At 37.8% G+C, this 27,251-nt stretch overlaps 2 protein-coding genes across 2 annotated transcripts in view; both read right to left on the bottom strand.

Annotated features, from left to right (window-relative positions):
* si:ch73-352p18.4 (inositol 1,4,5-triphosphate receptor associated 2) overlaps positions 1–27,251 on the bottom strand; it is a 101,721-nt gene that overhangs the window by 15,690 nt on the left and 58,780 nt on the right. The gene's annotated exons all lie outside the window — the stretch shown is intronic.
* On the bottom strand, positions 1,466–26,235 carry pparda (peroxisome proliferator-activated receptor delta a). The gene is made up of 8 exons (XM_022682487.2): positions 25,915–26,235; positions 12,913–13,239; positions 5,201–5,346; positions 4,402–4,540; positions 3,944–4,149; positions 3,446–3,652; positions 3,076–3,319; positions 1,466–2,042 (listed from the first exon to the last, which is right to left on the bottom strand). The coding sequence occupies exons 2-8, from the start codon at positions 13,193–13,195 to the stop codon at positions 1,795–1,797; spliced, it is 1,473 nt and encodes a 490-aa protein (XP_022538208.2). The 5' UTR covers positions 13,196–13,239; positions 25,915–26,235; the 3' UTR covers positions 1,466–1,794.

The raw sequence follows: 27,251 nt of genomic DNA, 5'->3' as shown, positions 1-27,251 counted from the left end.
CTACTCGGCAACTCGGCAGTTCAAAAAGGGGCGGAGTCACTCTCCTTGTGTTGGGGCATCACTAGTGATAGGGTACAATTGGCCTAGCTAAATTGGTTTAAAATTGAAAAAAAAAGGATATAAATCAGATTTTCTCTAAAGTCAGCTCTATCCGGACAGGATTATTTTCTCAGGGGGACAGCTGTTAAAAACTATTTCTCACTTTTATCACTTTTATTTTTAGTGATAAAACTCCTGCATCCGGACTGCAATTGAAAAAACAGGAGGACCAGTGAGTTTTTTTCAGCTTTCTCGGTCACATGACATCACCGCGTTCAGTAGCTCCTCCATTTCCACTCGCTGCTGTGTCTACCTATGTGGATCTCCGTGGAAACCCGCGCCCAAATTGTAAGTGTAAATTGTAAATAGCTATTTTATTAAAGGCGAGGAGACGAAACTCAGAGATGTGCGTCCGGACGGGACTAAAATTACCGGAGGAGCACGGAGTTCAGAGAAAAACAGTAGATAATTCAGCCTGTAATTTTCTCAGAGGACGTCTGAGAAAAACACCTACATGATCGTTCTGGACGAGAATAAAATCACAAAAGATAAAACCCCCAATAAAAGAGAGAAAATTACCCCAGAACCCCCTGAGAAACTAATCTCGTCCAGATTTATTAGCGTGGGATGCTAATGCTAACAGACTCATACCATCACTGCTATCACCATTCCAGTCGTTTAACTGTTTAAGTGTTTGAGTGTGTTTAGGCCAGGAAATCCAGATGTTTATATAGCTATTTTTTTGTACTGCTAGCCGGTAGGGCTGCAGCTAATGATTATTTTGGTAGTCGACTAATCTGATGATTATTTTTTCGATTAGTCGATTATTCGATTAGTCAGCAATTATTTCTGAGATCCTTCATCTCTAAAACAGGATAGAAACAGCTGAACATGAGATTTAAAATGCATTTAAATGTCTGCATGTTGTTTAATCGTGAAGAGTACTGATATTTAATCTTTTAATTTTTGAGCCCTTTTGGAGACTCTAAGTTGAGTGTAAACTCTAAACTTCTGTCCCCAGCACTTTGTGTAATGCAATTACATAACAAATTAATTAATTAACGATTAGTCGACAATAAAATCTGTAGTCGACAACTTTAAATAACCGACACTGTCGATTATATCGACTAATCGTTGCAGCCCTAACGCTAGCTAGCTAAAAGTAAGGTAGTTTGTGTTTTAAAGATTAAAGATTTTTTTGTTGTAACAATGCTTTTTAGCAAAGAAATCCTAATAAATATCTTATTATTCTGCCGTTGACTCGTCTGGTTTCTGCTGCTTGACTTCTTGTCTGATCTTCTTGTGACGTCCACTTTGCAGCCTGTCTCAATAAAATAAAACAAAACATTTAAGTTTTATGTTTTAAGGGGACAAAAGGACCCAAAAAACTAAAAATTAGGATAAGGTACTGTAACATACATAAGCTAAGCTACTCTGTGCTAAGCTAAGCTAGTGCAGCATGTGCTTCAGACACTTGAAGATGCATAGATCCATGGAGGAAGGCTCTGGAGGCTCCGGAGGGCGGAAGGCGACCGCCAATCAGATTCAGAGTTCAAACTTTTTACAAAAATAGTGAATTTTATCCAACGATGGAAACACAGTCTTTCATTTTTCTAGTCTTTTTTTTTTCAGGGTCCAGTAACGCACTAAAACAACAAGCATACACACACTTTACGCTTCCTCACACACACTCTCAGTCTCTTCAGTAACCTCTTCAGTCCGTATGTATGTGTGTGTGTGTGTGTGTGTGTGTGTTCAGTACATGTCTCTGTATATCTCCTGAAGCAGCGGGTGCAGAGACGTCTCAGACTCCGTCTTCTTGATGGTCTGGACGAGCTGAGCGTTCTCCGTCACCAGCTGCCGCAGGTCGGCCATCCGCTGCAGCAGTTTGGGGAAGATGTAGGTGTTTTCTGGGTGGGTGGTCTGGAGGTGTTGGTTCAGAGCCTGCAGGATGCTGTCCTGGATCTCCTCCACCTGCTTCACGTTCATAAGTCCTGGTCGGTCTATAAAAACACCCAAAAACACACAAAAACACACAAAAACACACTTATTCAATGTTTTAAAACTTATTCTGTACAACAGAGGAAACTCTTGCTCTTTTTTTTCCTCTGGCTCCTTTTTTTTGGTCCTGATGAGTGCCAGTTTCATCATTATAATGTTTTTGATGGTCTTACAAAGTTCTTTCAAAGATTAACATAGAGCTATTCACTGTTTACTTGGGCTGGGCGATATTTTTGCAATAACGATATTCTTGGCGATATGACAAAACACTGAATTTTTTTATATATATATATATATATATATATTCTTGCATACAATATGATATGATATGATATGGCAAACCCCTAATAACTGAGATATAAAAAAATACAATAATTTTATCAGATTTGTAACATGTTAAGACAATAATCCAGAATGTCATGATACTAATACTAATTATGCACTCCAAATATCTCTAGTAGATATATAATGGGAAATGAGAACAGTGTGAATTTTTCTTTTGCTAAAAACAGCAAAAACAGTAGTAATGTGATAATTAGGGATGGGTGATATGGCACCATATTTCAGGGTATAATATTGAATATCACGATATTCAAAAATGTTGGCTATATTATTGGGTATGATACGATATGGAACACCCCTACGGTACTGATGCTCTCAAACACATTAAGAGACAAGAAATTCAAGTAATTAACTTTTGATGAGTTCAGCACAGCTGTTAACTGAAATTAGCCTGAATTCCAGGTGATTCTACCTCATAAAACTGACTGAGAAAATCCAGCAGAGATGTGGAGCTCTGAGACTCTAATGCAGCTAACCCAATAAAAGCTTATAAACAAGGCTAAAAAATTGAAGCTCTGGATCATTGTGTATCCATATGGTGTGGATGGATGGACAGGTCATGGTAAGTACAGAGACAATTCCCGGTGGGCCGCTCTGTATGTGGGCCACTGAAAATGTAATGAAAAATACCTGATTCAAGTATTATATTTTGTCAAATTTGTATAATTATAATAAATAATAATAGTATAATACCCCCACAGAGGATGATGGCGGCCACATACAGCGCGAGGTCGCTGTCGTCCAGCTCCAGAGCGTTAAACTTCACCGCAAACTCAAACTTGGGCTCCATGATGTCGCTGAAGGGTCTCCTCAAACTGCGCAGGAACTCTCGCGTCACGAAGCCCCGCCCATTCGCCACCAGCAGCCCGTCCTTATTCATCAGAGACGGCAGCATGGCGAAGATCGCCTCGTGCACCCCGTACTTCAACAGCGTCACCTACAGGAGGAGAGCGCACATTACAGGTGAGAAGAGGGAGACAGCTGAGAAGTATCGCTTTAATACCTTTTCTTAGATCTCTGCACGTCTGCAGGTGTGTGAGGTGTGTGAGATGTGTGTGTGTACCTGGTCGTTGAGGTAGAGGTCGGCGAATCCCGGGATGCTCTTGGAGAACTCGGTGAGCTCTCGAACCGTCTCCACAGTGGTGCACTGACACCGATAAAACACGTGAACTCCAATCTCCTTATGAGTCGGAGCTTCATTCACCAGCTGATTCCACACCAGACCATTCTCAGCCTGCCACAGCGAATCCATATCATGAACCACAAACGGCTACCAGAGAGAGAGAGAGAGAGAGAGAGAGAGAGAGAGAGAGAGACAGAGAGAGAAATAGAGAGAGAAATAGAGAGAGAGAGAGAAAGAGAGAGGGAGAGAGAGACAGAGAGAGAAATAGAGAGAGAGAGAGAAAGAGAGAGAGAGAGATTGTTAATACTGAAATACTAAAAAAAGCTGAATGCGATTGTGAATGTAATTGTGAATGAGGCTAAATGTGATTGTGAGTTATTATGAATGTGAATAAGACTATAATAACAGGTTATGGGTGTGATGGTGATGGGGGTGTACCGGGCTGGAGCTGGTTCTGCCGGTGAGGATGCTGCGAGCTTTCTTCTTGGTCATGTTGAGGTTCTTCTGGTAGGCGTTGTTCACGCGCTTGGCCAGAGTTTTGAGGTTGGAGCTGCTGGAGTTCAGAGATCCCGTCGTTTCACTGGCCAACAGCCCGGCTACCAGCTTCCTCTTCTCAGCCTCGGGCATACGACCATACCGGATCGCTGAGAGCGCAAGAGCACTTAGATTAAGCCAAAAAAAAAACGGTCCCATCCCGAGCCCGACCCCAATTTAAACCCCACATTTTTTTAATAAGTAGAGCATTAAAACTAAGCTTTTTAAAGTAATTTGGGGGCTGTTTAAATGAGCCAAATCTGTTTAGAATGATGTTAATTAACATTGCAACACTGAAGAAGCGTAGACCTATTATTTATTATCGTGGTTTATAATCAGTTTATAGTGCAGAAGCTGCTCACCATCGTGGGACATGCCGAGTATCACACACTTCTGGAAGCGGCAGTACTGACACTTATTACGACTCTTCTTCTGAATCTTACAGCTGCGCTCACACTTCTCATACTCCAACTTCATCCTCACCGTCCGCCGGAAAAAACCCTACACACACACACACACACAGAATCTCCATTCATCATTCTGTAGGTAGAAGTATAGATACTAGAGTTTAATAAAATACTTCATTAGAAGTTAAAGAAGAATTGACTCAAGCTTTTTACTCTTTAAGTGAAAGTGTTTTTTAAAAAGTACTGGTTTCAAACCTTTATTTAAATATTTAAAATATAAAAGTAAAAGTACTGTAAGGAGAAAAAATAAAGCCATTAAGAACCAAAGCTTAGGCCACGCCCACAGAGTCCTATAGTGCACTAATGATGATGAGTGACGAGGCTGTTTTTAATATGTAAGGAGTAGAAAGTTCAGATAATTGTGTGAAAATTTTTAAATAATTCCCAATAAGTGCCCACTGCCATTTTCCCAGTTCCATTTCCACACACGGGTTTGCCAGGTACACAACACAGCATGCAAACACTGCAGTGTGGTGCAGGAATGGAAACGAATGAGCTAGTTACTTTTCTGCTGAACAAGTAATCACTGAGCTTCAGTAAGGTTGCTTATCATAGCTGGGTAATTTACCATCACCACTAGTGTAGTAAAGATGGATGGATGAAAAACTCTGTCGGATGAAGAACTGACATGGTAATAACGGTGGTGATGATAGTGAAAAGTAATAGTAATAACTATGAAACTATAAGTTCTTACCTTGCAGCCTTCACACGCGTGAACTCCATAATGAAATCCAGACGCTTTATCTCCACAAATCCGGCATTCCACATTTATCCCTGAAGCTTCATCTCGACCCAACATGAGCTGCTCTGATAGGGACGGGGGAGACGCCTGAGACAGGTCTAACACACACACACACACACACACACATTAATTAGTAATTAACAGATATCTACACAGGTGTGTTCAGGTAAATTTCTGGAGTTTTGCTTGTTTACAACCAAGACAGAAGTCAACATTCAGACGTTCATTGCTATCTTGGCAAAGCTTGTTACAAACACACACACTGATAACCCTGCTTTGTGAAATTTCTCTGTATTGCTTTCATCATATCATGCTACTTTTCTCTAGGATGTGATCATGTGATCACATTATGGATAATGGCTTTTATATTGTTAATGTCGATATCGGAATTATATAGTATCAGTCAACATTAAAGGACCAATAAAGATTATATTTTCTGTAGTAACTCATAAAATGATCAGGATGTATCATCAGATATTAAAGAAACATGCTGAGTTTAAGCTCTGGAAGCTCTTTTCAGCAGAGCTTTAGCCAGTATTTTCTCATTTGAACTGCGTGGTATGTCACGAAAAATGTGCCCACTGTCATTTTCCCAGTCCCAATATACAGCTCTAGAAAAAAATAAAAGATCACTTTAAAAAATGATGAGTTTCTTTGGTTTTACCAAATTGTAAACCTCTGGAATATAATCAAGAGGAAGATGGATGATCACAAGCCATCAAACCACCAAACTGAACTGCTTGAATTCTTTTTTTGCACCAGGAGTAAAGCAGCACAAAGTTATCCAAAAGCAGTGTGTAAGACTGGTGGAGTAGAATCAACATATTTATTTCTGAACTCTTAAAACTTTATGAATATGAACTTGTTTTCTTTGCATTATTTGAGGTCTGAAAGCTCTGCATCTTTTTTTTTTTGTTATTTCAGTCATTTCTCATTTTCTGTAAATAAATGCTCTAAATGAGAATATTTTTATTTGGAATTTGGGAGAAATGTTGTCTGTAGTTTATAGAATAAAACAACAATGTTCATTTTACTCAAACATAAACCTATAAATAGCAAAACCAGAGAAACTGATTCAGAAACTGAAGTGATCTCTTTATTTCTTCAAGAGCTGTATATCTCAAAGTGCCAAATGAGAACACCTCACACACACACACACACACACACACACACACATATCTACACTATTCTAAATGACAGGAAAGCCTCTCCCTGCTCCAACAGGCTGAAAGGAAACAAACAAACAGTGTAAGAGAGTACCTGAACCTCCGCTGTGTCGGGGCAGGACTCTAGAGGCAGTTTAAGGTGGTATAACAGAAATACACCACGGTACCTTTGTGTCTGCATCAGTACAGGTCAAAAGTTTGGACACACCTTCTCTTTTTTTTACGCGTTTTCTTTATTTATCATGACTGATATTTACATTGTAGATTCTCACCGAAGCATCAAAACTATGAATGAACACATGTGGAGTTTTATGTACTTAATAAAAAATGAGCTGAACCTCCACAGTCACCGGACCTGAACCCGATCCAGATCCAGGTTTGGGGTGAGCTGGAGCACAGAGTGAAGAAGGCAAAGGAGCAACAAGTGCTAATAAACACCTCTGGGAACTCCTTCCTTCCTTCAAGACTGTTGAAAAACCATTTCTTCATTTCAGGTGGCCACCTCTTGAAGAAGCTCATTGAGAGAATGATGCAGAGAGAGTGTGCAAAGCAGTAATCAGAGCAAAGGGGGCTATTTGGAAGAAACTAGAATATAAAACATGTTTTTTTTTGTTATTTTACCTTTTTTTTATTAAGTACATAAAACTCCACATGTGTTCATTCATAGTTTTGATGCTTCAGTGAGAATCTACAATATAAATATCAGTCATGAAAATAAAGAAAACGCACTGAAAAAAGAGAAGGTGTGTCCAAACTTTTGGACTGTACTGTATCAGATTTCTGTCCTGTTTTAGTCGAGTACAGGGTAAAAGTAGCTCACAGGCCTCAGGGTGGGGCAGGAAGGTATTGATGAGTTTTGGTGTTTTTTGCTTTGTGTCGAAACGCTGCATTTTAAATGAATTTATTTCGTTTTAAAACAAAGTTTCAAGGTTGACAAGCTGTGCCTTAAACCAGTCTAAACACTTCTAAGAACAGAGCTCTCCAATCTTATCTTTAAAAAATAAAGGGATTGTGTGCCTTCAGGTTTTTATTATTCTAAACAAACCAGCAGCTCATCTGATTCCATATGTTTAATCAGCTGGTCTGTATTTGTATTAGAAGATATTGATTACATTATACTTGATATTCTGCTTGTAATACTGTATACATTTTTTAAAAAGCAGTGTTGATTTTAAATTACTAGTTTAGATTGGTTAAAGATTGGTGTCAGAAGTGGTTCTATTAGTGTTGTCATTAGATCCCACTCTTCTGATTGGACAAAAAGTTAATTATCTACAGATTTATAAATATGATTTATAAGCGTTTCTTAATACTTTAATACAGTTTTTTCTAGGCTCTTACCAAATCATTCCTAAAATTCAGAAAATTTAAAATTTGTTTTATGACAGAAATAAAACATCATATTTGTTGAGAAATTCAGATTTGGACTATAGGTCAAAGTTGAGTTTAAGGGCCCAACTGATCTCTGACCTCCCTAATACTGTAGAACCATTAGATCATTTTTTAATAATGAACTGAAATAATTTATTTTATATTTATTTTGTATTTTAATTTAATAATGTACATTAATTTTATTTTAGTAATTTAATATCAATTCCAGCGTGTCTCTGAGGCTCTGAGAGTAATGTGTGAAATATGCTCCGTCTGGCTGCTGGTGAACTTTAATACTAATCCCGCATCAATCTTAAACAAAAGAGCAGACTGGTGAGTCACTGTGAGACGCTGAGGAAACCACAGCTAGTAGAAGAGAGTTCAGCCTCTGTATGAGTGTGTGTGTGTGTCTGTGTGTGTGTGTGTGTGTGTGTGTGCACTCTGCTCCAGTGCCTTTGGCAGGTTTATGTTTTGTCATTTTTACCTGAAAACGTATTAAAAGCAGAGCGTGAGGAATGTTCTAGATCTGTGTTAAAGCGATAGTTCCTCCCCCACCAGAGCTAACAGGCTAATGCGCTAACATTACAGGTCATGGAAGTTCACACTCCATCAGTTAGCATGACATCATCACGCACTTACAATCAAACAATTTTTTTGTTCCTATTTTCTTAGTTATTATTAATTGGTCATTAGTTATTAATAGGGGAGGGCGATACGACTCTAAAATAATATCACGATATTTCAGGGTATTTTTGCGATAACGATATACTTGGCGATATAGGAAAACTAAAATAATTCATTAATTTCAGGAATATAGTATAATAGTATAACAGTATAATCATAATGTGGCAAAATAAATAATATAGCATAAAATAAAAAATATAATGCAGCAAATAATATTGCAGAATATTTAGTGCATGCATATAAACTGCAAACTAAAACAATTATACAATAAATACACCTAAAGCTTCACAGTAAATAATAGACTACTTTTAAGACAGAACAGCCCTATTATCACAATATGGATTTTTAATATCATGATATTTCTGTATCACGATATATTGTATACGATATAATATTGCCCACCCCTAGTTATTAGTCATTATTATTCATTTTAATATTTCTTATTATTTTTATCATTTTACTTTACTTTTACTATTACTATCTTACTTGTTTTTATGGTCTTATTTAGAATTTTCTTATTTTTCTCTTTTTACATATATATTTTATTTATCCATATTAAATGTTGAGTATTTTTTAGTATTTATTTTATTTATTATCTTTTTACTATTTTGTTCCTTATAATTTCTAGTTTCTTATTAAATGTTTCAAATCCCATTTATATTGTAAATGCTCTGCAACATTATACATGTATTACAATGTATTACCGAGTGAAAATAAAGGTTAATTGATTGATTGATTGATTGATTGATTGATTGATTGATTACAATACAGTTAAAAGTTTGGACCCTCATTCTCACTCAACGTTCTCATTCAATTTTTTTTATATTTTTTGCTACACTACTAGCTCTTCTCTTGGTCTTCCTTTTTTTTAGGGGACATTCCTGATGAGTGCCAGTTTCATCATAACATTTCTGATAGTCACTTTAGGATACTTTTGATTTCAACATAGCACCCACACAAAGGCCGTCATCAAAGGGAAACAATCTCCAAAGAAACAACAAACACAAACAAACAACCCATTGTTTTACAGGGCTGTGTGTTCCTGTTCAACTATAACCCAGAGCAGACCAAAGCTCCACCCAGAACCTGCACACTTCAGCTTTACACCTAAATAAAGTTCACAAACTACACATTCCACCTTAAATCAGAGGGGCGGAGCCTTCTGATATGATCTTCCCTGCATTTATTAATCATATTTATTTATTATAGAGCCACCATGTGGAGAAATGAACTGAATTATAAGGCGCATTTTAAGCAACAATAGTAAGGAACAAGGGTGTCGCCATGTTTCCCTTCTAGTTCAGTAAAGAAAACTGTAATTCTTAAAAAAAACATTTTCTTTTAAAGTGAAACAAGTGCTGGATGTTGATCTACACAGATACTCTCCTGAAAACTGTTTATTTGGGTGAGTAAAGAGCTTCCATTTATTTACAGGAAGCTTAGATTTCCAGTACTTTAGCGCAGTTAGCAGCAGCGCTAGCCATGTTTAACAGCCGTGCTTAGCGCTAGTAAACGCCGAGGGTTTCTCAGCTACACTGAGAAACCCTGAGTGTTCCCGTAAGCCAGGGGTTCGTCTCATGTAGCTTGTTTTAACACAGCAAACACACAGACTGCGGTTAGCGGCTAATGCTAACGCTGCTCCAGCCTTAATGCTGGAGAAACTTTTACTGAAAACTCAACCTTTATAACACTGCACTTCAGCAGAGTGGCTTTACTGCTCCTTAATACCTGACTGGTAAAATTCATACATAAGGAGCACCGGATTATAAGAAGCTCTGATGATTTTTGGGGAAAATTAAAATATTTAAGTGCGCCTTATAGCCAGAAAAATACGGTAATTTGTGTCCGAGTCTTAGGAAGTTTAGACTGCCTGTGTTTCAATAAACATATCCATATATTTGACACCACTTATTGGTAATGTATCGCAAATAAAATAAATACAATATATCGTGATATCGATATTTTGTCCCACCCCTTGTGTATTAGCATAATCATTAGTACTGCCTGTCCATTAGATCAGTGTATACAGATCTACACTATACACACACACACACACTGTCTTAATATATGTATATATGTATATATTAATATATTCATGTAAATCTATTAAGAGTAATGATTGATGAGTGTGATCTGAGCCTGTAGAGGGGTTCCTTCTTACACTCTCTTTCCCCCTGGACCCTGAAAGGCATGCCAAGAATGTGTGTGTGTGTATATGTGTGTGTGTGTGTGTGTATATATGTGCCTGTGTGTGTGTGTGTGTGTGTGTGTGTGTGTGTATTGTCCACACCCCTTATTTAAGAACAGACACAGTACAGAATGATATGTTCTAGCGTGGGAAACCCAGCAAACACACACACACACACACACACACACAGTGTGGGGCAGTGTGGTTCAGCACTGATTCACCCAAATATTATTATTAATTAATAAATAATATGTATATATATATATATATACAGAAATAATATTAGAGATCACAAACTGCACTTTCCACCTTAAATCAGAGGGGGGCGGAGCCTTCTAATGATCTATACTACACCCACAACCAATCATTAGTACAGCCTGTCTATTATATCAGTGTATAATTAGTTTATATATATTTTTTGTTATTAATCATATTAATAAATGAGTTATATGGGTTAATAACAACCATAATAATAAGCCTAATAAACTATAATACTAATAACAACAAAATCAATATTAATAGACATATATGCAGCCCTGGGGGCGGAGCTACACCCATCTCTTATGTCCTTATGTTTCAGCTCCTCTCTTCAGGGTGCACTGAGTTCATGTTCTGCTCTGGCAGCGTGCCAGAACAGGCAGGATAGGCCGACAACCTAAAAAATGACCCTTAGCCCCGCCCACAAGCTGAAACTGGCCAATGAGTGTCCGAACTTGAGCCTGGTGCTGCTCCACTGTTACACAAACAGCAGCAGCAGCAGCAGCCTGAGGCCTTCTGAATGTAGATCAAAGGGCAACTACTCACTGAGCACAATGTGTGTGTGTGTTAGTGTGTGTGTAAGAGTGTGTGTGTGAGAGAGTGTGTGTGTGTGAGACTGTTGCTTCTTCTGTAGTTTTACACTGGATGTATGATGCTAGACTCCAACAGGCTTGACTCTTCTACAATTTAAACTCCTCCCATTATATAGTCTCCTCCTACACAGCATGCTTGGCTCCTCCCACACTGTAGGCCCCTCCTACTCCACAACGTTAACTGCAGCTAGACCTATCCTGATTAGGGATGCATAGATACCAGTACGAGTACGATACAGAAAACGCTAATTACTAAGTATTAAGAAATCAGAAGCATTATATGAAATAATATTTTGTCGTGACAGATTTACATTATATAACCAAAATTATGCTTAGATAAAAATTAAATATAAAAACAGATTATAAAGCACTATCAGATGCACTTAAAATCTACTCAAAAATAATCCGGTGCATCTTATGTATGAATTCTACCAGTCAGGTATTAAGAAGCAGTAAGGTCCCTCTGCTAAAGTTTCTCCAGCACTAAAGCTGGAGCAGTATTAGCATTAGCCGCTAACCTCACTGTAGCTCTTTCGTCTTTCAGAGGTGAGTATATGTGTAGACTGTAGTCTGTAGTGTTTTTACAGTGTTAAAACAAGCTAAGCTGGACGAACTGCTAGCTAATATCACCCTGGCTTACCGGAACACTCAGAGTTCCTCAGTGTAGCGCTGTCCAGCTGCGTTTAGTAGGGCTAATTAGCACAAATCTGTGTAGATTAAAGATTACAGTTTTGTTTACTTAGGCGCTCCATGGTGAGATCTGCTGAATTAGAAGGAAAACATGGTGACACCCTTAATCCTTACTATTGTCGCTTAAAAGGTGCCTTGTGTACAAAAATAGACGAGACAATAGACTAGAAAATAGACATTTATTGATTTATTGAGTGTGTTTTATAATGCGGTGCGCGTTACAGTCTGTAAAATACGGTATTAGTTTACACTGTACTACTTTACACTGTTATCAAACAATATTACAGATCTCCAAAACTCCAAATATTATACTTTACTGTACATTAAAGTGGCAGTCCGGCTCAGTTTTACTGAACGCGAGCGGCTGGTGGAGCAACGGGGACTTCAGAAGAGGAAACTCAGAGCTCAGTAGCTCATTCACCCATAGAAAAACAAAGAAACGAAGGAGTGAAGTTTCTGACTGAGCTCTCTCTCTCTCTCTCTCTCTCTCTCTCTCTGACTGAACATAACCTGGAATCGGATTCATCCACTCTGAAAGGAGACCGCATCACACCCACCCAGTTTAAAATGATTCTTCCGCATGCTCGTGCAATTACCCATTCTCACCAGAGAGGGAGCTAAATCCCCTAAATACCCAAACTTATAGACATCAGCTTTAAATTACTTTAAAATGCAAATAACCTCTACAAATCAACATTTCCACCTTTGACTCACCTGTAGAGCCAGCTGTGGGGGCGGGGCTGTGGGAATCCGGCAGACTGCTGCTGCTGTTCTCCTCCTCCAATCTCACGTCAACTTCCAGCTCAGGCTCCACCCTCAACCCAGGCTCCGCCCCCAAATCTAAGAGGACCTCTTCTAAGCTTTCTTCATCTGGATCTCCCTTCAGGGAGGTGTGGCTTCCACAGGGGGAGGAGACACCGTTTTGGAGACAGGCTCCGCCCATTACTCCCGTCCCTCTGCTCTTCATCATTAAAACGTCAGACTTGGTCCTGTGCATGACGACACGCCCACAAGGCCAGCGTCAGCATGGCCAGCGCTCTCCTGCACAAAAATAAAATCACAGTGTTAATAACAACGTTAATAACTGCATTATTAACATTAATAACAACGTTAATAACTGCATTATTAACATTAATAACAACATTAAAAACTGCATTAATAACAATATTCAGGATTCATACACATTTTAACCAATACATTTCCACAATTTTTAAAACATCAGTGTAGCCATGGACAACAAAACCAAAAAATCAACTAATACTATCATTAAAACTGATTATAGTAGATCTAAAATGAACCAGATTAAATGTTGACACACAATCTTTAATAAAAAAAATGTGTGTCAGATCCTGAGTTGCATTGGTTAGGGCTAAATTTTTGAATTAACTCTAAGCTAAAGTATTTTTTTTAGCTCAAAATAGCTCAAATTTCTCCATCGATAAACTGAAACATAAAGAACATAGAGCCTGGAAATTGCTATTTCTTAATTTTTTTGATTCCATAAATATTAAACAAACATTAAACACTACTGACCTCTAAAATTATTTTTTAGTTGATAACACACACTGTATAATATTAAAAATAAAGAGCGCGAGAGAAAGAGAGCAAGAGAAAACCAGAGAGAGAGAACTACAAAAAGAGAAACAGAGAGAGAGAAAGAGAGGAAACAGTTGAAATAATACAGCTGGAGAACATTCAGCAGCAGCAGCAGTGTGTGTGTGTGTGTGTGTGTGTGTGTGTGTGTGTGAGTGTGAGTGTGAGTGTGAGTGTGTGTGTGTGAGTGTGAGTGTGAGTGTGTGTGTGTGTGTGTGTGTGTAAAAGTTCAAAGAATTGAAATGCGTATAAGAGTGTGTACAAGTTCAGTGGGAGTAGAGGTCTAGAAGTTTGGACACGCCTCCTCTTCTCTCATTCAATGCGTTTCTCTCTTTTTATGATTTTTTTACATTGTAAATGAATTATTGAAGATTATATTAATAACGCTTTACAGGAACACATGATGAGTTACTTTTAATAATAAACCAGAATATGTTTTATACTTTAGATTAATCTAAATAAGTATCACATTTCTCTTTGAGGACAGGTCTGCAGACTTATGGTATTTTAATCTTTTAATCTATTTATTTTTTTATTTGGGAAAGAAAACAGCCTTTTATTACACATTTTTATATGTTAACATTACATCACAGAGAATCACTGATACATTAATACAAGGAATTCCCCTGTATTTCTAAGATTGTGAGACTTATATACATAATTGAAAAGTAATAAAAACACACAAATTAGACCTCTGATGTTTAAATAATGCAACTGGATAACATGTCATAAACAGAAAATGAAATCGTATACACCAGGAGGGTGAAGAAGACTAGCACACGCCTCCTCCGATACATGTGAAGTCAGACTCCGCCTCTTTTTGAACTGCTGCTGATGCTGTAGCATTACCGAGTAGCATCACAGCTAGCATCGCTAACGCTCGGAGGAAAGCGCAGCGACTCGGTTCTGATACATCAGCTCACAGACGCAGTCTTGTGCTGATCCACATCACCCTAGGAGTGATGAGGGGAAAGAGAAGAGCAGCATCTACTGTACCCACTCAAAGAGAAACAGCAAGGACAACTGTGCTCTCTCAGGGCTCCGGCAGCTGATGGCAAGCTGCATGATCGAATCAGTGATCTCCCGATCAACAACAGCACTGCAGACGAGGGTGCTGGTGGTTGGCTGATGGATGGTCTAGATGGCGGGCGATTTATTGAGCTAAAAAAGCGAATTTTCTTAATGATTCTAACTCCTGGGTGTATGGATGGATGGGGGAGGCTGAGCGCTCCCTGATTCAGTTCACTCAGCTAAAGCTTCACTAATCTGCAGCTTTACTCCAAACACACTAAAGACCGTTCATTCATTTGTGCATTAAACACATGCAGATTAGCCCAGCGCTAGGCTAATCTACAGCGAAAGAATGCAGGGAATTACACACACACACACACACACAAACACACACACACACACAGCATGCCATGTGAGAGCATGGTCAGCGGTGTGATGATGTTAAAAATAATATTCATACAGCTTATCGCTCTGCCCATTAACATAGCAATAAACAGACATATATACACCCTCATTACTGCCATATATACCAACAATACTGCCATTAAAAATATAATAAAGAGTTAAGAAATTAATGTTTGGTAGATTTGGTATTTCAACCAAACCCCACATAGTAGAAAAGAGCGTTCGTGTGATTGGCTTCATATCCTCCACTCTTTGCTTACGCCCACTGGCTCTCTGGCCTGCACTAGCAGTACTGGTGTCCAAATAATGCAAATTTATAACATATCATAAACAGAACATGGAATCATATATTCCCACGATTATAACTGTGATTTAATTTTTCCGATGTTTGGATATACCCTATATTACGTGGTGTGATGTTAAAAAAAATACTTATAGTTTATCACTATGGCATACGTAACATAACAAACAGTCATACATACACCCTAATTACTGCCATATATACCAAAAGTAAAGATATTAAAAATATAATAAAGAGTAAGGTGTAAATTAGTGTTTATTAGATTTGGTAATTTTTTGTTGCTTCATGGTAATCCGCTGCTTATCCGCTGTTCAGAGGTGAGTATTATCAGCGTGTAGCCTGCAGCTAACCCCGGCTAGCATTAGCATTAGCCGCTAATCGCAGTGCTAGCTCTTTCGCCATTCAGAGGTTTCTGCATGTTTACTGTGTTAAAACAAGCTAAGTGGGACGAACCGCTAGCTGATAGCGCCCTGGCTTACCAGAACACTCAGGGTTACTCAGTGTAGCTCAGTCGCGTGGCATTAGCCGCTAATTGTGGCTAGCCTTAGTGGAAATCTGGAAATCTAAGCTTACTGTAAATAAACAGAAGGGCTTTACTCACCCAAATAAACAGTTTTTAGGAGAGAAATCTGTGTAGATAAACATCCAGCACTCATTTAACTTAAAAAAAACAAAACATTTTCTGTTAAAGAAATACAGTTTTTTTTTACTTAACTCGCACCTTATAGTGCGAAAAAATATGGTACAAGGTTGTTCCCATCATAGAGATTGGCCAATGTAGTGTTAGGAGTCTAGCCAAAGGAATCTTATTGGTGTAGCACAGTATATTCAGTCACCCAGACTGGGAATTGAACCCCAGTCTTCCACATGATGATGTAGCTCACAAGCAGGCAGTGGTGTTATGTAGCATATATGTAGCACCATATAGTGAGCAGTGAGGTGCAGTGTGAGGAGATAAGAGGGAAGTGTGGAGTTTTCTAAAGCACTTTTTCTGCTTTAGTGGAATTTTTAGTCTTCCATATGCGAGCCCACAAGCGACCACAGTGAGTAACGAGCGAGACGCTGGACTGGAAACGCTGAGGCTGGACTGGAAAGCTCGGCTCAGTCAGGGGTTCTGCAGGAACAGCGTTTCCATCACGACCCCACAGCTTCCCAACCCGCAAATATCAGTAAAGATCAGTAAAGATCAGCCTCTCCGACTCTCGCCCAGACGCCCACAGAGCCGGCTCTGATGTGGGCTCTCTCTGAACAGAAACACAGATTCATAATGAGTCACCTCACCTCAACCACCTACTAAACCCCTACAACCACCCCCAGCTCCCACCAGCCAATCACACGCAACCATTCAACACTGCATCACCAACGCTACATCAACAACTCACACTAAATCATTGTATAGTAGTAACTGATTCATTTCTAGTCAGTATTAAATTATTTAGAATAAATATAAAATAATTCACAGTGGATACTGAAACATTTAAAGCAAATACTAAATAGTTAATTGCACATACCACATTATTCTTAGTGGATAGGGGGTGGGGGATATGGCCCTAAAATAATAATATCACAATGCTGCCTAGCATGTTCGCAATAATGATATTCTTGGCGATATGACAAAACACTGAATTCAATTTATTTTTACAAAAATGCACTACTGCAACAAAATAAAAAAATTGAGATGCAAAGCTCACAAAGGTTGCCAGATTGGTACACAATGCCAAGCGATGACAGATTTACTCTGATCTTAGCTGATTAGTGAATATCATCGCTGTCCAATAAAAAACAAGTATCTCCATTTTTGTCGATTTTCTGTTTACTATATAATTTGAACAGACAAACTGTCCTTTAAACTCCGCAGTCACCACCTCTTTTTGAACTGCTGCTGATGCTGTAGCATTGTCGAGTAGCATCACAGCGCTAACGCTTGGAAGAAAGCCCAGCGACTCGGTTCTGATACATCAGCTCACAGACGCAGCCTTGTGCTGATCCACATCACCCTAGGAGTGATGAGGGGAAAGAAAGAGCGCCATCTACTGTACTGTACCCACCCAGAGAGAGCAAGGTCAATTGTGCTCTCTCAGGACTCCGGCAGCTGATGGCAAGCTGCATGACCGGCATTCAAACAAGCAATCTTCCGATCATAGTGGCAGCGCTTTAGACCTCTGGGACAACATTCTGTCCACTCAAAAACAGCTATAATGACAGGCCTAGATTAGAGAGAAAGAAAAGAATCAGAAAGAGAGAGAGAGAGAAACAGAGAGAGAGAGAGAGAGAGAGAGAGAGAGAGAGAGAGAAACATTAGCCAGTAATATCAGTGGTTAGGAGAGCATGTTAGTAATTTTCTCTTTGTGGACTGTGCATGTGTGTGTGTGTGTGTGTGTGTGTGTGTGCGTGTGTGTGTGTGTGTGTGTATTTGCTGCTGATGAAGCTGGACTGTGGTTAACAGACAGGTTGCGCAACACTTTTCAAGATCCAAACCACACACACACACACACACATAAACACACACACACACACACATAAACACACACACACACACATATACACATACACAAACACGCATACACACACAGACACACGCACAATGATGTGTCAGACAGTTAAAAACAGAGAGACACTTTGGAGGAAGGAAGGAACTCCCCCTCCTCACACCAACACACACACACACACACACACACACAGACACACACACACACACACACACACACAGTGTTAGCCGTGTGAAGCTGAAATAGGTCTGATTGGGTAATCACTGATGTCATCAGTCAGTGGATCAGGTGATGATGGGTCAGTGTGCTGAATCTGCTGAATTCTCTCTATCACGCTCAGTTTGCTGAACTTCCTCTCTGTTTAACATTTTACTCACTTTACATAATAATCACATGTTGTTTAAAATACAGGGGCTGATTTTTTTTGCAAACTCAGCAAAAACATACAGCAAAATACAGATGGTGAGTAGCAAGTAGGGGTGGGCGATATGGCTCTAAAATAATATCACGATATTTCAGGGTATTTTTGCGATAACGATATACTTGGCGATATAGGAAAACTAAAATAATTAATTAATTTCAGGAATATAGTATAACAGTATAACAGCATAATCAAAATGTGGCAAAATAAATAATATAGCATAAAATAATATAATGCAGCAAATAATATTGCAGAATATTTAGTGCATGCATATAAACTGCAAACTAAAACAATTATACAATAAATACACCTAAAGCTTCACAGTGAATAATAGACTACTTTTAAGACAGAACAGCCCTATTATCACGATATGGATTTTTAATATCCCGATATTTCTGTGTCACGATATATTGTATACCATATAATATTGCCCACGCCTAGTAGCAATGGAGATAAACTGAGCTCTGTCCTGCAGCATAGTATAAAATCATAACATCATAATAACTAGAAAAAGACACAGAAACACAGAGAACTCTGTTAAAACTATTAAAAGTAGAAGTTATTTTCTTTTCTTTAGATTAGAAATGACAGATGAAGCCAGAGAGCGGTGAGTACTGTTTCCTACACCTTCAAATAAAGACTCTTAGAAACTGGAGAAAAAAAACTGCTACAGGAAGCGTCACGTCTGGCTGACCCACATGGAAACAGCAGCTTTAGCCTTTAGCCCAGATTACTAAGAATCTTGCATCCAGACTGCAATTGAAAAAACAGGAGGAACAGTGAGTTTTTTCTTTTGGCTTTCTCGGTCACATGACATAATCGCAGTGTTAAGTAGCTCCTCCATTTCCACTCGCTGTTGTGTTTACTTACGTGAGTCTCCATGGAAACAAGCACCCAAAGTGTACAGTAATTACGGTGTGTGGCAGTGGACAAATTTAAGCTTTTTTATTAAAGGCGAGGAGACGAAAACTCAGAGATGTGCGTTCGGACGGGACTAAAATTACCGGAGGAGCACGGAGTTCAGAGAAAAACAGTAGATAATTCAGCCTGTAATTTTATTAGAGGACGTCTGAGAAAAACACGTACATGATCGTTCTGGACGGGAATAAAATCACAGAGGACCCCGAATAAAAGAAAAAAAAATGACCACAGAACCACAGTATATTATGTAAAATATATCTTTTTATCTGATTAATTGAAAAAAAAAAAAAAAAAAACAGATTATTCGATTCGTAGTGTAGTGTTACCATTTGAACGGGTGTTGGGTAACTATAGAAATAAGTGCAGTTATTAAGGAAATTTATGGCACTATAATCAAATGACTAGGGTTAATAAACCTGTGGTGAAACTATAGGCTTAAATTGTGTGAAACTATAACTGAAACACCAATAAATCCATAATTCATTTTATTTGATTATTTAGGAGTATTTTATCCTCTTCAGTAACACAGATGCTGTGAAGTATTATAGAGGACTGTATTGTGATAAATCAAATATTGTTGTTATCCTGAGATACGCTGTGATTCCTATCCCTACTTCTCACTATAGTAGGAGAAGTCGATTAACCATGTAAATAAACTCAAATAAAACAGCTTAAAGGAGAAATCTGGTGTGAAATGGACTTTTGTTGTAGTAAAATATAATAAAAATACTTACCTTTGATGAATAGCACACCTCTGCTCTCCTGCAGCTTTCTGAAATAGAGTAATTTGGTGCTTTTTGCCCAGAACTCTTTACAACAGCCCTGACATTAAAACGAGGCATTAATAACTTAAAAAGATGTGTATTAAAGGTGTATTAAACACTTTTCTTAGTGTTAATAAATGCGCTGGGCGCTGGGTCCATGTATATATATGTTTAAGTCATTATCAGTACAGTGATGGCGGCGCTCGGAGCTGAAGCTAGTAGTGTTATAGGATGTAAACAGTGTTTTTTAATAAGCTTCTTGTGCACTTTTTAAGTTATTAATGCCTCATTTTAAAATGTCAGGGCTCTCCAGATTCTAGGAATAAGGTGTGGAGCTACTTTAAGCTGGATAACGGTGTAAAAAGTGATTTATTAGAGCAAAATATGCCCTGAAGTGGCTGTTGTACAGAGTTACTGTATCTCAGAAAGCTGCAGGAGAGCGGAGGAGTGCTATTTAACAAAAGTAAGAACTTTTTATCATGTTTTACTACAAGAAAAGTCAATTTTACACCGGAGTTCTCCTTAAAAAAGAAATTGTGGTTGTTGTACACTGATGTTTTAGCCACAGCTAACCCTGACCACTCCTGCAGGAACTCTGTAGGGACTCTGTGTAACGGAGCTCGTCTGTATTGTCTTATTATTTAACACAAACATTCCCATCAGCCTCGGGGAGAAGCGGCTCTGAGAGCAGGAGTTTTAACACAGCGGTCAGTCTGAGTGACCCCGAGAGCAGGAGGAGGAGGAGGAGGAACAAAAACATCTCAAAGTCCATCCAGATCTGCACTATTTATACAGAGATAGAGATGCAGAGTTTCTGTTTACACTGCATTTCTCAAAACGCAGAATTCAACAGTTTTCCATTTTTTTCACCAGTTTTTCATGTTGACTGGCGTCTCCTGATACAGATTAATAACTGCATTTATTAAAGCTTTATTATTATTAGCGTTTTTATTTTAATAATTTATGATTTAATGATTTTCTTTAACCCTCTTTGGCGTGATGTTAACCTCAGGCAACAAACCATTTTTTTGGTTGTTTCACCATTAAACACAAAAACACCTTATTTTTAATGTATTTAATTTATTTTTAATATAACGTTACCAGGCTTATCTACATCTAATATAATGACAAGTACATGTAGGTCACAAATATGTATTTGAATTATATTAGTATATTAATATATGAATGAGAATATGTAAAGAATTGTATTTGGTTGTTTGGCCATTTTTTTTTTTATTTTATTACTATGTAAATTAGGGGTGTGCCATATCGTACCGTACACGATAGTATCGTCAAGATTTTTAAATATCGTGAACGATATTATACCCTAAAATATCGTGCAGATTAAATCTGTGCAGTAGCATTTATTTTACATTAATCCTGGATACATGGAGATATCTGGAGTGTATTATTATTAGTAGTATCATGACATTCTAGATCATTTACTTCTGTTACAAATCTGATAAAATTCTTGTATTTTTTAATATCTCACTTAGGGGTGTGCAATATTATACTGTATGTAATAATCACATTTTTTTTCTTGCAGTGTATAGTGTATTTTTGTAATTTTTAAAAAAAAGTGTTTTGTCATATCGCCAAGAGTATCGTCATTGCGAAAATACCATGAAATATCGTGATATTATTTTAGGGCCATATCGCCCATCCCTAATGTAAAGCACTTTTGTCCAGGCAATCATGATAAAGCAGTGCTTCCATCAAAATAAATAAATGGTCTGAAAAATGGTTTCAAACTAAAAATCTCCCAAATAATGGTGTGATTTTTTTTCTTCTCCTAATAAATTGAATTAATGCCACAGAGGGTTACATGTATTTTTCACATTCACTTATGTTTTAAACAGTTTTCCAGAATCAGACTCAGCAGACAGACAAACAGACAGACCTGTGACGAGGCTAGCCTCATATATAATATCAGTATATTCACTATATTATGTTTATTTCTGAGTAGCAGCTAAACATGTGGTGAAATATTGTAAATATTGCTCCATCTCAGCGTGCATTAGGAGTTAGTATATTTGGACGAGGTGCTGTTTTACTTAGTTTACTTAAATTTAATGGAAAAAAATTTAACACTGTGTTGAGAAGTGAAATGCATAAAAAAATATATACGTTTGTCTGAAAATATTTAGTTTTTGTTGATGTTTTGTATCGAAAATGGAAACAAATCAAGTATAAAATGTCTGTATATAAAAGAAAAATTTAATGACTGTTTAACAACACAGTTAAATCTAAACTACATCTCTCTCTCTCTCTCTCTCTGAATGTTTAACTCTGTCTCCTGTTCTGTTCTACATCAACTCGACTCTCAACAAACTCTGCAGATCCAGATTCCTAAGGTGTTTATAACTTGTGCCGAATAAATGAGTAAACGAGTCCAAACCCGAGGCTGTTTCTGGGCTCGTTTGGAGCCCAACTGCACCACATTTCACTTAACGTGAAACCCAGACCATATATGTTTACATCCTGTAACGCTACTAGCTTCAGCTCAGAGCGCCACCATCACTGTACTGAAAATTACATCATAGACATATATATACATAGACTAGACTCCGCATAGAGTAGCAGCCGGCACCAGAATGTTATTATCAGTACAAATATGGCGGTGCACGGAGCTGAAGCTAGCGTTATGGGATGTAAAAAGAGGTTATTGCAGCGCTTACAAGCCAAACTGCGCAGCTACAAACAGAGCAGCAATGGAACTATTTTAGACTCACTGTACAGTATACTATACTATACTATACTAAACTATACTATACCATACTATACTTAAGCAATAATACACAGCCTCAGGCCTCGTGCTCACGACCGCAGCGCAGTAGTGCCAATATTACACGTTATAGCACGAATCTTGATGTATTATTGCGATTATACCACAGATTTAGAGTTAAAGAGCAGGAGAAAATAGAATCTGTTTGGTTATAAAAACTCCGCCAGTTAAAATAGTTCCATTGCTGCTCTGTTTGTAGCTGCGCAGTTTGGCTTGTAAGCGCTGCAAAAACCTCTTTTTACATCCAATAACGCTAGCTTCAGCTCCGTGCACCGCCATATTTGTACTGATAATAACATCCTGGCGCTGGCTGCTACTCTTTGCGGAGTCTAGTCTATATATATATATGTCTATGATGTCATTTTCAGTACAGTGATGGCGGCGCTCTGAGCTGAAGCTAGTAGCGTTACAGGATGTAAACAGTGTTTTAATAAGCTTCTCCTGCACTTCTTTTTAAGTTATTAATGCCTCGTTTTAAATATCAGGGCTCTACTCTCAGATTCTAGCAAGGAGGTGTGGAGCTACTTTGAGCTGGATAACGGTGGAAAAAGTGATTTATTTATCAGGGTAAATTATGAGTCGTGTCTCCCAGTCTGAAGGGTGTTTTTGGACAAATTGTTAAAATTTCTGGATCTTGTCATCAAAGGTAATCAAACTTTTTAATCATGTTTTACTAAAACAAAAGTCAATTTTACACCGGAGTTCTCCTTTAAGGTGGGATTTTGAGAATTTGGGAGTTAATAGTAGGGGTGTGCCATATCGTATCGTACACGATAATACCGTCAAACAATTTTAATATCGTGAACGATATTATGCCCTAAAATATCGTGCCTAAAATATCACCCACCCCATTTCCCATTATATATATCTACTAGAGACAGATAATATGAGCCCAGTATCATTTATTTTACTTTAATCCTGGATTTATGGAGATATATGGAGTGCATTATTATTAGTATCATGACATTCTGGATTATTGACTTCTGTTAAAATTCTTGTATTTTTTAATATCTCCGTTCAGGGGGTGCAATATCATATCGTATGTAATAATATATATATATTTTTTTATTTGGTTGCTGTAGTGTATTCTTAAAATACATATTTTTTTAATTCAGTGTTTTTTCATATAGCCTAGAGTATCGTTATCACGAAAATACCATGAAATATCGTGATATTATTTTAGGGCCATATCGCCCACCCCTAGGCAATAGAATAAATAAAATCAGAGAAACTGATCATTTTACAGTGGTCCCTTTTTTTATTCTGTAGTTGTGTGTACACACACACACACACACACACATGTATACAGTTCAAAGACCATCTGCTTTGCTACTCCCTCTCAGAGACAGCCAATCAACAACAACAACAACGCACCCACCACCACCACCTCACCACCACCACACCACCACCTCGCCGCGCTCCACCCGGCAGCAGCAGCGTGGCTGAGCTGTACTGTAAATAGCTGGTCGGGGGTCTCTGAGGGTCCGGAGGAGAAAGTGTGTGTAGAAGGTCAGCTGGAGGAGCTAAAGAGCCTCAAACTCCACATTCCAGCCTAAATCTCCAGAGACCCCGACTCCTTTAAACTCGACTGAAGAGAACACACACATATACACAGTCTCACACACTTATACACACACACACATACTATCTCTCACTCACTTATACACACTCACACTCATACACACACTTCTGACTAAGCAGGAGAAGGTAAACAGGCAGTACAAGTGAAAGGATTAAAGAGAGAGTCTGTAAAAGTGTGTGAGAGTTTGTGAGAGTGTGTAAGAGAATAGGTAAGTGTGTAAAAGAGAGTTTGTGAGAGTGTGTAAGAGAATAGGTGATTGTGTAAAAGTGTTTGTGAGAGAGTAAGAGAGTATGTAAGAGTGTTTGTGAGAGTGTGTGAGAGAGTAAAAGAGTGTGTGTGAGTTTCTAAGAGTGTGTATGAGAAAAGGTGAGTATGTAAAAGAGTGTTTGTGAGAGTGTGAGAGAGTAAGAGAGTGTGTAAGAGAATAGGTAAGTGTGTAAAAGAGTGTTTGTGAGAGTGTGTGAGAGAGTAAGAGAGTGTGTAAGAGAATAGGTAAGTGTGTAAAAGAGTGTTTGTGAGAGTGTGAGAGAGTAAGAGAGTGTGTAAGAGAATAGGTAAGTGTGTAAAAGAGAGTTTGTGAGAGTGTGTAAGAGAATAGGTAAGTGTGTAAAAGTGTTTGTGAGAGAGTAAGAGAGTATGTAAGAGTGTTTGTGAGAGTGTGTGAGAGAGTAAAAGAGTGTGTGTGAGTTTCTAAGAGTGTGTATGAGAAAAGGTGAGTATGTAAAAGAGTGTTTGTGAGAGTGTGTGAGAGAGTAAGAGAGTGTGTAAGAGAATAGGTAAGTGTGTAAAAGAGTGTTTGTGAGAGTGTGTGAGAGAGTAAGAGAGTGTGTAAGAGAATAGGTAAGTGTGTAAAAGAGTGTTTGTGAGAGTGTGTGAGAGAGTAAGAGAGTGTGTAAGAGAATAGGTAAGTGTGTAAAAGAGTGTTTGTGAGAGTGTGAGAGAGTAAGAGAGTGTGTAAGAGAATAGGTAAGTGTGTAAAAGAGTGTTTGTGAGAGTGTGAGAGAGTAAGAGAGTGTGTAAGAGAATAGGTAAGTGTGTAAAAGAGAGTTTGTGAGAGTGTGTAAGAGAATAGGTGAGTGTGTAAAAGAGAGTTTGTGAGAGTGTGTAAGAGAATAGGTAAGTGTGTAAAAGAGAGTTTGTGAGAGTGTGTAAGAGAATAGGTAAGTGTGTAAAAGTGTTTGTGAGAGAGTAAGAGAGTATGTAAGAGTGTTTGTGAGTGTGTGAGAGAGTAAAAGAGTGTGTGTGAGTTTCTAAGAGTGTGTATGAGAAAAGGTGAGTATGTAAAAGAGTGTTTGTGAGAGTGTGAGAGAGTAAGAGAGTGTGTAAGAGAATAGGTAAGTGTGTAAAAGAGTGTTTGTGAGAGTGTGTAAGAGTAAGTGAGAGAGTATGAGAGTTTGTAAGTGTGTATAAGAGTGTGTGAGAGGAGAACCATGGAAGAACTGACCTGCTGGGCTGGTAGGAGCTGAGCTCGGCCAGGCTGGACAGTGGTAGCTCTCTCTCTTTCCTTCTCTCTCTCTCTCTCTCTCTCCTTCTCTTCTTCTTCTTCTTCTCTCTCTCTCAGAACTCCAGAAGATCCTCCTCTCAGTCTGGAATCAGAAGGAAAACAGTCCTTCTTCTTCTCCTCTTCTTCTCTTCTCTCAGCGCGAGCATGTTCTCCTCTACTCCTCTACTCTCCCTCCATTCCTCCTACACCTCTCTCTCTCTCTCTCTCTCTCTCTCGCTCTCTCTCTCTCTCTCTCTCTCTCTCTCTCAGCGCTCCACTACTAATCCACTTCTGTCACTAATCCGGCCCCACCGCGCATGCGCCGCGCAGCGCACTCGCAAACACGAGACGAGAAAGCACACGCACGCGCACACACGTCGTCGCACACGTCACCGCCGTGACGTCACTCCCGCTCGATTTTCACGCGAATTGTTAAATTATAAAAGATAATTAATAATAAGTTACAAATTATTTGCATTTTATGTTTTATATACATATAAATATACTGAATAATTATTATTGTTATTATAAAAAAGAAAATATTTATATTTGTTACATATAGTCAAAAGATTAAATATATATTATTTTGTTATACTTTTTTAAATAAAAAGTTTTAACATGACTATATATATTTTGACTTTATGTAACAAATATAAATATTTAAATTTTTACATATAAATATATATTTGCATTTTTATTAATTAATATGAATTATTCAGAAACGAATACAAATTATAAAGCAAAAAATATTAATTATTCAGTAACTAGTATAAATTATACAGGTAATATTATTCATTATTCGCTAACTAATATAAATTATACAGTAAATATCATTAATTATTCCGTTACTAATATAAATAATACAATAAGTATTATTAATTATTCAGAAACTAATATAAATGATAAAGTAGAAAATGTCAATTTTTCAGTAGCTAATATAAATTATACAGTAAATAATATTAATTATTCAGTAACTGATAAAACATATTCAGAAACTATTATAAACTATACAGAAAATATGATTAATTATTCAGTAACTAATATAAATTTTTCAATAACTAGCTTAAATAGTTTAGTATTCACTATAATTTATTCATACTGTGTATTATTCAGTTTTTTTTCACTATAAATTGTTCAGTGTTTGTTATGAATGATAATAAACTACTATAAATGATTCAGTATGCAGTATAAATAAAGAGTTTAAACGGATTAAATGTGTTGTTATTTGCTCTGAATGTTATTTAATGTTGGTTCTGGTAGTTCTGTTCTGCAGGATTACTGATTGTACTTGTGCTGCG

This window comes from Astyanax mexicanus, chromosome 24 (genome assembly GCF_023375975.1).
Source record: "Astyanax mexicanus isolate ESR-SI-001 chromosome 24, AstMex3_surface, whole genome shotgun sequence".
NCBI classification, from domain to species: Eukaryota; Metazoa; Chordata; class Actinopteri; order Characiformes; family Acestrorhamphidae; genus Astyanax; species Astyanax mexicanus.
Note: the sequence above shows the minus strand (reverse complement) of the source record. Positions and strands in the feature narration are given on the sequence as shown.

What these genes read in the sequence shown, in the direction of transcription:
- pparda (XM_022682487.2), bottom strand. Translation starts at nt 13,195, where the DNA reads ATGCACAGGACCAAGTCTGACGTTTTAATGATGAAGAGCAGAGGGACG. An exon ending in CCCCACAGCTGGCTCTACAG is followed by an intron (nt 5,347 to 12,912) that starts GTGAGTCAAAGG and finishes TGTGTGTGTTAG; the next exon opens with ACCTGTCTCAGGCGTCTCCC. An exon ending in GCAGAACCAGCTCCAGCCCG is followed by an intron (nt 3,653 to 3,943) that starts GTACACCCCCAT and finishes TCTCTCTGGTAG; the next exon opens with CCGTTTGTGGTTCATGATAT.